At 44.4% G+C, this 13,717-nt stretch overlaps 1 protein-coding gene across 1 annotated transcript; it reads left to right on the top strand.

The window, feature by feature from the left end:
- The first annotated feature begins 543 nt into the window (after nt 1-543).
- On the top strand, nt 544-5,609 carry PMAIP1 (phorbol-12-myristate-13-acetate-induced protein 1). The gene is made up of 2 exons (XM_045886614.3): nt 544-816; nt 3,987-5,609. The coding sequence occupies exons 1-2, from the start codon at nt 759-761 to the stop codon at nt 4,091-4,093; spliced, it is 165 nt and encodes a 54-aa protein (XP_045742570.1). The 5' UTR covers nt 544-758; the 3' UTR covers nt 4,094-5,609.
- Nucleotides 5,610-13,717: the final 8,108 nt, after the last annotated feature.

The raw sequence follows: 13,717 nt of genomic DNA, 5'->3' as shown, positions 1-13,717 counted from the left end.
AACCAAACCAGTGTTCGCTTGCTCGCTCCAGGGTTTCACTGTGGTACGACTGTCAGTCTCCTCTGGCACCCTCTCTACTGTTACGCAAGTTTTCTTCATCTCGCTTCCCCGCAACCACCCGCGCCCTCCGAGTTCGAGCTTCCCTTCCCCGATCGCGTTCCGGGGTCTGCTTAGTTAGAGCCTCCGATTGCCCGCTTACAATAAGGACGAAGCGCCTGGGCTCCCCACCCGCCGCCTTCCCGCTAGAACTTGCCCTCTCGCGACTTCCCGGCTCCGCCACAACTGCAGCCGACCCGGCGTGGGGCGGGGGCGGGTTCTCAGCCCGGCCCCCCCTCCGCCCGGGCCCCGCCCGCGAAGGGAGTAACTGCGAGGCGGGGCAGGGTCTCCGCGCCCCCCGCCCTGCGCCCCCCGCCGCGGGTCGGCGCCGCCGCGGAGCGCGAACGAGTCCGGGCAGGTCCGGTCCTCCAGCGCGGCCGCCCTCGGGGGCGGGGACAGGGGCGGGGACAGGGTCAAGTTTCGCTACGTCACGGTTCCCGGGAATGTCCCCTTAGGAGAGGAGAACGTGGGCGCGAGAGTCGCCCAGACCTGAGAGGTCCCCAGCCCGAGGGCTGTGCGCTCTCCAGTCGGGTCGTGCCCGCCCGCTCCGGCCCGTCTTCGGCCCGCGTTACAGCTCGCCTCCTGCTGCCCCGCGGGGCTCGCGTTGGGGGCCCAAGGTCCCCGGGGTTTTGCAGCACGGCGCCCGGTGGCTGCCTGTGAAGATGCCTGGGAGGAAGGCGCGTAGGAGCGTGCAGCCGAGCCCTGCGCGGGCCCCGGCAGGTAGGGAGCCGCTGGGGCCCGCGGGGAGCCTGGCCGGGGCGGGGGCCGGGGTCTCGGTCTCGGTCCGGGTCGGCACGCGGCCTCCAGGTCGGGCAGGTCTGTGCCCTTGCCCATGCTTTGGGGGGCGCCTGCAGGAAGTTCTTCAGGGGTTTTACCCTGGACCGTGGAGACGGCGAGGGAGGAAACCCGGTTTGGGATGCAGATTGGGATTTTAGTGGAGGCGGAAAGCCTCTTCTTCGCTTCGCTTGCTTTCCATCCCCACTTGCCCTGCCCCGGGGCCACGGGGAGAAAAAGTGCAAGTGCCGGCTGCAGTCACGAGGAGAAAGTCGTTGTCGCGGCAGGTGGGGACGGGAGAGGCTCCGGGAGCTGCCTGGCGACCAGCCCTCTTCCGCCGGAGTCGGGGACCATTGAGGGCCCCGCTCTGAGTGTTGCCACTCCCGGGTCCCCAACGCAAACAAAGCAGTCCATAGCGCTTGATCCTATCACGGCTCCTCCACAGAAGACTGATGGAGCGTTCCGGAGGCCCTGCGAGGACCACTGCGGCCAGGAGCCTAGAAAATCGTGCTTCTTTGTTGAGTGTGACCTTTTGACAGTCGTTATTAGTGGTGGAGCTGGGATAGGAGAAGAACTGGAGTTGGTCTCCAGTGGTTTTTAATCCATCCACTCTCCCCACCTCCCTCCATAAAGCCCCATCAAATAACTTTTTAGACCCGCCCTGTCCCTTATAAATCTTAGCAAACAAGGCAGCCACCCGCCAAGGCGTGGCAGCAAAGAAGGCGGCAAGGCTCTGGGCTCGAAATCCGTCATACTGCTATTGCATCAGACGATAATGGCCCCCTTTTAAGTTGGTTTCGCTTTATAGGGCCCATGAGGCGTGCAAAGGAAGTGGTGCACTTCCAACCTGGCCATGGCTAAGTGGGCACCAGGGTGCTCTCTCTGGCTCTTACTTGGGCGGCAAAAAGCTTTGCCCACCTTTAGTGATGTCCAAGAAGTCTCCGGTGTCCGGAAGGCCTAACCTGAGCATAACCTTTCTGCCATTTAACTTCATTCCCAATAACATGGGGCAGCAGAAAGGGCCCTCTTAAACTCGATTCGATAGTAATACATCTTTTTATTGAGATGTAAGTGACACATGACATTGTATTAGCTTTGATTTGACGTATGTATGTATCAAATGATGATGATGCCATATATGTATATACTGTGAAGTGATTGCCAAATAGCTTTGGTTAACATCCCTCACCACACATAGTTTCAATTTTATTACTACATGTATAGAAGTGTAATTAACAGAAAAATTAAGGAAACAACCAGCAGCGAGTTTCTGCTCCCTCTTTTGGGGAAAGAGATCATTTTTTCCCTTAAAACCCTTTTATAATCCTTTTTCTTTTTCTTTTTCTTTTTTTTTTTAAGATTTTATTTATTTGACAGAGACACAGTGAGAGAGGGAACACAAGCAGGGGGAGTGGGAGAGGGAGAGGCAGGCTTCCCGCGGAGCAGGGAGCCGGATGCGGGGCTCGATCCCAGGACCCTGGGACCACGACCTGAGCCGAAGGCAGACGCTTAACGACTGAGCCACCCAGGCACCCCTATAATCCTTTTTCTTAAATTAATATTCATTTAATGACAATATCTCACTTATAAAAAGTAGTCAACTTGTGAATTAAACATATTTTCTGCTTCACTCATAAAGGCAGTGTGGATTGGCACAAATTGGGTTTGTAAGAAGAATTTGGTTTACAGTAAAATGTAAATTTCTAAGTTATTTTAGAGAATGTGGACTTATTTTTGATAAAAGATTTTATGAGGGGCACCTGGGTGGCTCAGTCGTTAAGCGTCTGCCTTTGGCTCAGGTCATGATCTCAGGGTCCTGGGATCGAGCCCCACATCGGGCTCCCTGCTCCACGGGAAGCCTGCTTCTCCCTCTCCCACTCCCCCTGCTTGTGTTCCCTCTCTCGCTGTCTCTCTCTCTGTCAAATAAATAAATAAAAATCTTAAAAAAAAAAAGATTTTATGAGTCTTACAAGAAAATTTCAAAGAGTTTTTCAATGAGGGTAAGAATACATTTAGAGGGGCGACTGGGTGGCTCAGTTGGTTAAGCGTCTGCCTTCAGCTCAGGTCATGATCCCCGGGGCCTGAGACTGAGCCCCGCATCAGGTTCCACATTGGAGAGCTGAGCAGGGAGCCAGCTTCTGCCTCTCCCTCTGCTGCACCCCCTTCTTGTGCTCTCACTCTCTCTGTCAGATAAATAAAATCTTAAAAAAAAGAGGAAAAATAATACATTTAGATTTGTCTATTAATGAAGGCATAATCTGAGCTGTGAATTACTGCCATTTAAAAAATAAATCCTACTTGAAGACAATATACAAGAGTTTAGAATTTGACTTCTTTTCCCCCAACCAACCTTCAGTGAGCAAGAAGAGGATGACATCACCTGAGGTTGGCCAAGGCTTGCTAACTCTGTGGTGTATGACAGAAATGTCCGAATTTTTTTTTCCCCCTCCACCATAGCAATTTCTTTCTTTCTTTTTTTTATTAACATATAATGTATCATTTGTTTCAGGGGTACAGGTCTGTGATTCATCAGTCTTACATAATTCACAGCACTCACCATAGCACATACCTTCCCCAGTGTCCATCACCCAGCCACCCCATCCCTCCCACCCCCCACCACTCCAGCAACCCTCAGTTTGTTTCCTGAGATTAAGAGTCTCTTATAGTTTGTCTCCCTCTCTGGTTTCATCTTGTTTCATTTTTTCCTCCTTTCCCCTATGATCCTCTGCCTTGTTTCTCAAATTCCACATATCAGTGAGATCATATGATAATTGTCAGAAATGTCCATATTGAAAGAAAGATAACATTTGCCTCTTGCAGTAGGCTTTTTTAAAAAAAGATTTGAGAGTAAACATCTTTATTCTTAACTATTCTTTTTTTGGTTTATGAGTCACAATGTGTCAGTGTCTGGTGTGTGTGTGTGTGTGTGTGTGTGTCCGCTCATGTGTGCTAAGTCACCTTTCTCACATTCAGAAAATGGGTGTACATAAAGCTCAAGTTAAAATAAATGCTTCACTGAATAAATACTCAGCTTGTCCCTTGGATGGGCACATTAACTCTTGCTGGTTGCAGTTTGTAATATCAATGTGATTTTAATGTTTTGCTTTCCTTTTCAGAGACCGAAGTGGAGTGTGCCATTCAACTCAGGAGGTTTGGAGACAAACTGAATTTCCGGCAGAAACTTCTGAATCTGATATCCAAACTCTTCCGCTCAGGAACCTGACTGTTTTGGAAGCTTTTGAATGAGGAGATTCCTTTAAAACGGAAGATTCCCCAGTAGGTGCAAATTTCATCAGTTAGAGGAAATGCCTTCTAATGGAGACGATTGGGAGGGAGATCTCACTTGCTTTTTGGATGCCCTTGGAAACCAAGGTGGAATACATCAAAGACGGATTTCTGTTGGAGATTTCCCAGAAGTCATTTTTTTGGGTTGCGAGGACGTTATAAAACCATTTTGTTTATTTTAAAGCAAGAATGGTGCAGCTTTGAAAAATATGGAATTAATTACTTATACATTTTGTTTTTACTTCGAAGATTATTCTGGTAATTTTGCTGAAGGTTGCTGTCCAATCCACTGGAAGCGGAGTTGGCAAATGAATAGACTGTGGGCAGGGGCAAAGAAACGGAATGTGTTCAGTGTTGGGTTTTATTTTTGGATGACAACTCCACAAAGTGTTGTATAATATTTGCTTTATATATTATCTTGTTAAAAGTAAAGATTTCATTCTGAGAACACTGCATGTCAGAGAATGCGGATTCCATAGGTCACTACAAAATATAAAATGATTTGAAAGCTTGTTTCTTTTGACTCAAAAATGTATGGACACAAAAATGTATCTGTTCAGACGACCCTTCCTTGAATTATGTTTCTGTGAGTCTTAACTGCAAAGTCTGTACTTGGAAAAATGTGATGGAGGTGTTACTTGGTGCCAGTAAGATTCTTGCAGGTAGAATGTTAAAACATAAAGAGTACGGGGATTTTGTAGAATGAGAAATAATGGGGGAGAAAAAGCAATTTAGACTTTTTTACTGCTGTAATTAACACTTAGTAAAACAAGTATTCTACAGTAACTTGATAAGATGAATGTGTTTCTAAAGAAGTTTCTAAAATCTGTAAAATGCCCTTTCTCAGATTAGTCAGTGTATGTCTTATAAGAAGTGCCCTTTTAAGAGAAATTAAGCATGTTTTACATAGTTGGGATATACTTTTTTAAAAAAAAGAGAACGGGATTGCTCATCCAGAATAAAAATGCCATATATGTGTAATTTGCATTAGAATAATATGTAGATTCTGAGAAAGGTTTCATGAATTTCACTTTTTTATTGTTAAAAGTCAGGCTGTCAACAAAGTCCCCAGATATATAAAAAAAGAAATAATAATGTCAAGATTGAATTTCCGTAAGAATAATCTTATTTATTTTACCTATTTATGATTAAAATATTTTTTTGTTTAGTTTGAAAATGTCTATTAGTTAAAGTTACATTTTTAGGTTATGAGACAAGGCTTTCATAACCACTTGAACTTTACAGTGAGAATGTTTTGCTATAGGGTATGGTCACTTTAGATGAAACATTACCTCAGCATCTGTTTTTTCTTCAGTATTATTTAGTCGCAAAGATGCTTTTTGTCTGTCTAGAGGCAGATATTTTGCCATTTGGGTATTTATGATCTGTAACTGTATTTATACATACAAAACTTGGATACTGTAGCAGTAAACTATTAAAAATTATCACCATTTTTTTTATGTGTTCCTTTTTGTCATCACGTCACCGGCCCCGTGTTCATTATGAAACCAAAATTGTTTTACCAGTTTCCGTCAGCAGGCCCCTTCTGACCACCACATCTTCAGTCACAGTTCTGTCGCCGGAGTGGGACATGCAGGGACATTTAGCATGATTTCTGCTGTCAAGGGACTTACCATTTAATCGGGAGAGGAAATAGTGAAAAAGAAGACCTTCATGCCTGGCGTAGGTCTTGAGTGCCTTAGTGCCTGGAGAGTGATTTATCGAAAGTAGCCTACAGAGATCCGTGATCTCCTTAGAGGTGCTGTGTGTCTCCCTCCTTGGCTGCTCGGGGAGCCTCCGCCAGGCTAGAGGAGCTTCTGGTTGGTTTCCTTGACAGTGGCCTCACACTTCTCCCCTCCTCCGCCCCAACCCTGAGGAGCAAGTCTTGCTTCATCTGAAGCTAGTCATGTGCAGAAGGAGTGGCTTTCCTGTTAGAGGGTGAGAACTCACGAGATACTCCTAGTGGGTAGCATCTTCAGGCTGAAACCCTGCAGTGTAAGTTGCCTCCCTCAGATGGGGGAGGGCGAGAGGAGGGGCTACCGGAGGGAAGGTGACCTCAGTGAGAGGGGACAGCTGGGGGAAGGGCATGAAAGGCCCCTGGGGCATCGCAGGAGTAGGCGGAGAGATTGGCTCCATAAAGGGCAGTGGGGGGGGGGCAGTGTGCATGATTTGATTTGAGGGTCTCTGGAAGAGGAACTCCTGCCCCTCTGCACTGGTGGTAATGAGTTTTGCTAAAAGTACCCTTGCTGCTCTTTTTTTATATGAGTAGCACAGGAAAGCTTTGGGACAATGCACAATCTTCAGGTAAGAGGACTATATGTTTTCAGAGAACTCTTTTTTTTTTTTTTTAAGATTTTATTTATTTGAGAGAGAGAGAGCACAAGCAGTGGGGAGGGGCAGAGAGAGAGGGAGAAGCAGGCTCCCTGGTCAGCAGAGAGCCCGATGCTGGGCTCCATCCCAGGACCCTGAGATCAGGACCTGAGCCCAAGGCAGACACTTAACCGACTGAGCCACCCAGGCGCCCCAGAGAACTCTTAATGTCCAAAAACTCCCAGGATGCCCACATAATTGTAATTGTAATCTCTACACTCAGTGTGGGGTTCAAACTCATGATCCAAAGAGCAAGAGGTGCATGCTCCTCCAACTGAGCCAGCCAGGTGCCCTTCCTATGTTGATAGTTTTATTTGAGATGTTTTTTATCAGCTCTCCTTCCATTATTAATCAATAATACATGTATATAATTGCATAATTTACATTACACAAAGAGAAAACCAGCAACGACCATCTCCTCAGTAATTCAAGATTTTGCATACTCAACAGAGTATAGCTTACAGAACTTTGATTATCAAAGTCTCTGCCAAAGCACGTTTTCCTTGTTTGGTGAATTTATTTATCTCTGTGTATGTGTTTTTCCTGTGCTTAGGGGAAATGCCTGCATTGTCTCTCTACAAATACTAAATACTGCCCAAGTAACTGATCATTTCAGGGACTGTGGGGGCTGGGGAAGGATGCTGGTAAGAAATGGGGAGTAGAGAAAAGGGACAGAGATCTCTTTGTGCTGCAATTTGCAATTACTAAAGGATACAGAAATCCAATCAAAAACTTTAGAAATTTTCAAGTTTCACCATCTTGAGTCTATACTGATTCCATTATCTCATGTATACAGCTGATTCCATACAAATCAGTGGTCATGGCCCTCATTAATGAACACTGTAATTTTTAATTTAATTTAATTTTTTTTTTTTTAAGTAAACTCTATGCCCAACTCACAACCCTGAGATCAAGAGGCACATGCTCTACCCACTGAGCCAGCCAGGGGCCCCTGAATACTGTAAGTTTTTATGTGTAAATCGAGGAGATGAGAAATAGTTCTAAAGAAACAATGCAAACACTCCAGTCAAGGCCTTGTCACTTTCCAGCCCTGAGAACTTAGAAGTTCATTAACTTCTAGCCTGTGCGCCCACAGGGAAAACGGAATAATGCTCCTTCACAGGGCAATAGCGTGAGGACTGATATTACAGGCGGGTGGGAAAAAAAGTCACTTACCTGTCTATCACCGATCTCTTTATCATCTATCAATGTATCTGCGAACGAGATAAGTTGTTTCCTTTAGTCTGAAGACTCTGTGTGCTGTGATTTGGGTTTTTTAATCCCTTGCAATAACTCTGCCTTCCGTCAACACACACACACACACACACACAGAGCCCTTTGGGCCGGAACAGCATAAATTGTGAAAATCTTGCCAAACTCTTCGAACCTTTGTCACAGGGAATGCTCTACCAGGAAGACAACTGGATCTTGAGAACAGTCACCTCTGAGCATGATGAGGAGCAGAGAGCGCCCTGCTTTGGAATCAAGGCCAAGCCATCAATGAGCCGTGACACTCTGAGCAGGGCAGCCTGTCTGAGCCAGAATGATTCCTCTGCATCCCCTCTAAGGTCATTTGTGGTTTGAGACAGAGAATGGGATGGCAGAGGGGTCTGGAGAAGATCTCCTACCACACTCCCGGTCCTACCAGCCCCACTCCTGCACGTAGCATAAGAGTAAACAGAAGGGTTTGCAAAAAGAAGTAGGAGGGTGGGTTTAAAACCCCCCTCCAAAAATCTATTTGCCAAATTCTTCTCCTAAACATTGATTCGAAGTCCTGGAGGAGGCTGGGCAGAAACCTCTTGGACTTAGAAGTATTTTCCTGGATGTGAAAATTCCCCATGGACTCTGGCTTCCCTGATGGAAGGTGGCTTCGTATATGTAGCTGAAAATAGATGGGGTCACCGGACAGGACACACCCTACTGTGCGAGTCTCTCACATAATAGGTCATGGTTTCGAGAGCAAAACCTTTGTCAATACAATCCAGGCCCTCACTTTAGCTTCTGTTTTAAGGACTTTCAGAAATCAGTTTAACAAATTCAGAGTGAAACAGTCACACCCACCTGCAGTCTTCTTCCAGATCAGTTACTGTAATAAACACCAGAAAAATGAGGGAAGTGATGAGTGACAGATGGGGATTTAGGATTCCTTTACTTTGTAAGTCTGGGTCCCAGACTGTTCCCCAAGGTGTGCTCTATACTGTACTGTCTGTGATTAGAAACTGCACAGTGCATGGAGCCTGGGCTTGGGTTTGGGTTGGAAATGGAATGTACAAATGGCCCTTTGATACTTCTCGTGTCTTAGTAGAAGGCTCCTTTTCTTTTCAGCGCTTTCTCTCACTAATGACCTCTAATGGAGCCATGAGATCTGCCTATTTCCAATTGCACCTCTATTTTTAAAACCACAGACTTTCTTTCCCTGCAATCATCACTGGCTTTGGACTTTGGAATCAGCCACCGTTTTGCCACTTCTGCTTTGCAGGGCTCTGGATAAATGGCTTGATCTTGGTTTTCTTGTAAAAGGGTGTAAGATCCACCGATTTCAAAGCATCTTGAGAATCGAACGAGGTGAGAACGTGCAGTGTGTCTGGCTCACAGTCATGCTCAGTAAATGTCAGCTAACTTCAACTTCAAAACGGAGGCTTAGATATTAGCTTCCTTGCAGAGCTATGGAAGATCTTGCCCAATTAAGATTATTAGACTAAAATGAAAGCTTTTGAAAAAAAAAAAAAAAAGGCTGGAGAGGAAGTGGCAGTTTTTCTCTTCATGAGGCCATCTGTTTTTCATTTATAACCTTCTAGTGATGGTAAAACATTTATTTTCACCCCATACGTAATAGGTTTCATGAATACTTTTGAGTTGCCCAAAGCCCCTGCATGTATTCATAGAAAAACTCAGGTCCTGATTTACAGCGTACCGACTCAAAAAATAGGAAGAAGTTCTTGTGTAGTTATTGTGGACTTGGCTGGATTTGGGTAAGTCTGTTTTCAGCAGGGAATCATAAAGGGCAGCCTCTCCCCTGAGATGAAACTGAAAATCTGTTCATCTGGAGGACAGAAGTTATATCCTGGCTGCTTTTGGTTTAGGCTGGAGGAAACCTGAGTTACATTCACCCACAGGGTTTCTCCATAGAGCTTCTTTGAGTCTGTGTTCAGATGAACAATACTTGCACAAGATAAATACTTCTTAGTGATCACTGGCAATATGCCAGGCACTTTAGAAACAGTTCTATTGTATCATCTTGTGGTCCCATATTTGGAAACTATGATTAGCTTTCATATTTTATAGTGGAGAAACCAGGCTCAGAGAATCAGGAATTTCCCCAAAGTCGATTGGCAAATGGGTGGACCGCACATGGGATTTGAACTTGTGCCTTTCTAACCCCAGAGCAGTCTTCCCCCGCCAGGACAATACAGCTGCTTCCCACAGGGGACTCGGGAAGGGCCCCATCCCAGAGGAAAGCTGGTTTGTTTTCCACACCAGTGCCTCATTAAATACAGCCAAGTTTTTTTTTTTTTTTTTTAAGATTTTATTTATTTATTTGACAGAGAGAGACACAGCGAGGGAGGGAACACAAGCAGGGGGAGTGGGAGAGGGAGAAGCAGGCTGCCCGCAGAGCAGGGAGCCCGGTGCGGGGCTCGATCCCAGGACCCTGGGACCATGACCCGAGCTGAAGGCAGTCGCTTAACCAACAGAGCCACCCAGGCGCCCAAATACAGCCAAGTTTTATACCTCTGGGTTTTCTGAGGGTGCGAGGTTGATGATTAAACCAGCTGATACGTGAAAGATACTGATAAGCGCCGGCCAGGTCACACCCCTCGAGCACAGCGCCGCCGCTGGTTGCTTCTCGGTAATTTCCAACCTCCAGGGATGAAGGGTCTCACGTTATTCCAAGAAACGAAGGAGAGGTGATGGCATCTCATCTCCCGGGGCGATTTTGTAGTGGATGAGCTTGGAATTAATTTGAAAGATACACTCCCTGCCGGCTTGCTTTTTACCAGTTAATGCCACCACAGCACCTACTGGGACAGACCTGCAGGAGCTATTTGTAATGGGAAAGAAAAGGATTCAAAGAAGCCAGTCAAAACAGCAATTTGTGTGTTTTGTCGGCTGCCCCGCCGTATCCGCCCTATTTTCAGCAAAGCCAAGCAGGGTTAAGAAGGAAGAAGAAGCTGTTGCCACCATTTTTGTTTTTTTTTTTAACCAAACAATAGAGAACATCTAAATGAACCAGTCTGCCTTCTAGATGATTCATTTGGACAAGTGCTGGAGGAGGGGCAGGGAGCAATGGGTGATTGTGGCGATTATGAAATGCTTTTGTTTTACGAAGGTTACTTTTTAGTAAGAGATTCTCAGATCCTCTGTGTTGAGGAAACATACATGTTTATCAGAAAGCAGAGGGGGAAAATATCCTCCTTTGTCTATCTTAAAAAAAAAAAAGAAAAGACACACCACAATACACCATCTGTAAGTAAAGTGCAAAAATGCTCCTTTCCTCTTCTTGAAACTTTTATTGGTGTTGCATTAAAAGGAGATTTCTGAGAATTAGGACTAAACTTTTATTTAACTTTCATAATATAGATATAGAAGAATATAAGGAAGTCAGGCTAACACTTCCCAGATGACCCTTGGGGCCCTGGGAAAGTACCAGCCAGGATGATAAATCTGGGCTTTTCTTCCAGACTTGAAACTGACCGACAGGAGGAAGGCTAGTGAGATGCCTAGGTGTGGCTCACTTATTAACCACACTTTTTCAAAAATAAGCTGGGAAATAATAAAATTGTGTATTTCTATATGTTTAGAAACATACTCTGTGGGTCATTTTCAACCCAAATCATCTTATAGATATATTGTAGATATGTTGGAATTCTCTTCACAACAAATCTTGCCAACAGAACATAGATATTAGCCCCTTCCTTTTTTACAGCATTTTACTGTTTCATCCCTAAAGACTATGGAAAGTTTCCTAGCCCTGGTTTGCCTGGACCTGTCCTGGTTTTAAAACTGAAAATCTCATGTCCTCGAAATGCCCTCCAGCCTGGGCAGTCTGGGACAGTTCGCTCAGCCCTGTGTGGTTGTAACGTGTTGGCTCATGTATCTTTGGCAAATCAATCTCTGTGGATCTTCATTGAAATAAACTACATTTCACTTCTCTTTTCCACTTTTGGCTCATTTGTGAAAAGCGGATGATCATAACTTCCTAGCCCTGTGGAATCCCAGGGTTCATAAGGGGACTAAAAGAGTACATGGATGCAATGCTCCCAGCCCAGAGCCTGGCAGTTAGCAAGCCTCCAGTAAATAGCTGCTGAAAAAAAAAATGCTCCGGGGGATCACAAAGAGTTTATGAAAGCCGAAGGTTATCATGGTTTTTATTGGAATCATTCAGTACATACTGAATGAAGAAAGTCGTGATTCATGGACTTTGCAGTTTAGTTGGGGAAACAGATGAGCACAACCAGATGAAACATGCAAATGGTCCAGAATTAACAGTTATAAACCATGAAAGTGTTTGTTGGAGAAAGGGAAAAATTCACATAGGGTCAGGTTTTTCTGTTTTTTTTCCTAACGATTTTATTTTTTTAAGTTCTCTACCCCTAAAGTAGGGCTCGAACTCACGACTCTGAGATTGAGAGTTGCATGGGTGTTTTTTATTTCAGAGAAAGATGTTGTTTATGAGATAAGTTATTTCACTATCAGAATTGCCAATGACTCAGAAGTTTTAACAGGCAGGTCTACCAAGTTATGTATCATTAGGATGCTTCTGCAAAGGTTAGTTGACTTCCTCAAACACATCTATTTTTATCATCTTAATCTGTCTTTCAGCTTCATTTTTTCATAGATGCTGTTTTCTTACAGACTACTAGTAGCCTAATTGCCACATCTCAAGGCCTCTTAAGATTGCATCATACTCAACCTCAGAGCATCACCTCCTCCTTCAAACTTATGTAAAGTGATTAGCATACCACATCATGTGCCCGAGTCCTCTTCACTCTTCTTAGCAAGTTCCTCTTTCCTCTTGGTCTTTAAATGTCAGTTTCCCAAGGATCTGCTTTCACCGTGTTCTCTAAAACTAATGACCTCGCGTGTGCCCTTTAAGCTAATTGATTTTCAATCTTCATCTCCACCTGGCTTCTCCCCCTGGCACCAGGCCAGACTCTGTTACTCTCTGAGACTTTTTCACTTTCTAGGATTTGTTTATAGTTTTTCATTAATTTTGGATTCCTCTCCTTCCCAGTTTTGCAGCTCAAAGCTCTGTTAACCTTGTCAAAAGCCATTTACTTGGGAAATATTTTCAGATTGCCCAGATCAGAAAGGACATTCTATCTTTTATATGTCCATAGCACATTTTTCTTATTATGATCCAATACTTATTTAATTTATATTTATGTTAATTGATTTTATGTCAGCTTCTCTAACGTGATTAAAGCTCCTGCAGGGATAACATAGATCTAACTTGATTTTAATCTCTGTGTATCACTTAGCAAAATGATACTCATTTACTCATTTATTCATTCATCCATAAAATAACTTTTGACACTGTGTTCTACATTTGACTAGAGAGATAAGGATAAAATAACCAAGAACACATGTCACAGCCTCAAAAGTCTCAAGGCATAGTGGAAACACCAAGACAGAACCACATTGTTACAATTAATCTGCTAAATACAGTGTTAAGAGGTGAACACAGAGTGTTGCTCTGAGGCTCACAAAATGTGTGTGTGTGTTTGGCAGGAGGTATTGAAGACTTCATGGAATATATGTTGTACGAAATGAGTGCATTAGTTATATATTGCTGTGTAACAAATTACCCCCAACTTTAGCAGCTTAAAACAATACACATTTATTATCTCACAGTTTCTGTGTCAGGAGTCTAGGCAAGGATTAAAGGGATCTTCTGCTTCAGGGTTTCTCACTCCAATTGCTAGGTTGCAATCAAGGTGTTAACTAGGGTTGTGGTCTCATATGAAGACTCAAATGGGCATGGATCTACTTCTAAGCTCTCCATGTGTGGGAAGGACTCAGCTCTTTAAATGCTTGTTGAACTGAGGTCTTCAGTTCTTAACTGGTAGTTAGCTAGAAGCCACCCTCAATTTCTTGCCACATGGGCTTCCCCATCTTGTTTCATCAGAGAAGCATTCAAGAAGAATATGTGAGGGAGAAAGAGAGAGAGCAAACAAGCAGAATCATAATCTTT

This window comes from Mirounga angustirostris, unplaced genomic scaffold, assembly GCF_029215605.1.
Source record: "Mirounga angustirostris isolate CCGP_5_RB_7025 unplaced genomic scaffold, mMirAng1.0.hap1 SCAF_14, whole genome shotgun sequence".
NCBI lineage: Eukaryota > Metazoa > Chordata > Mammalia > Carnivora > Phocidae > Mirounga > Mirounga angustirostris.
Note: the sequence above shows the minus strand (reverse complement) of the source record. Positions and strands in the feature narration are given on the sequence as shown.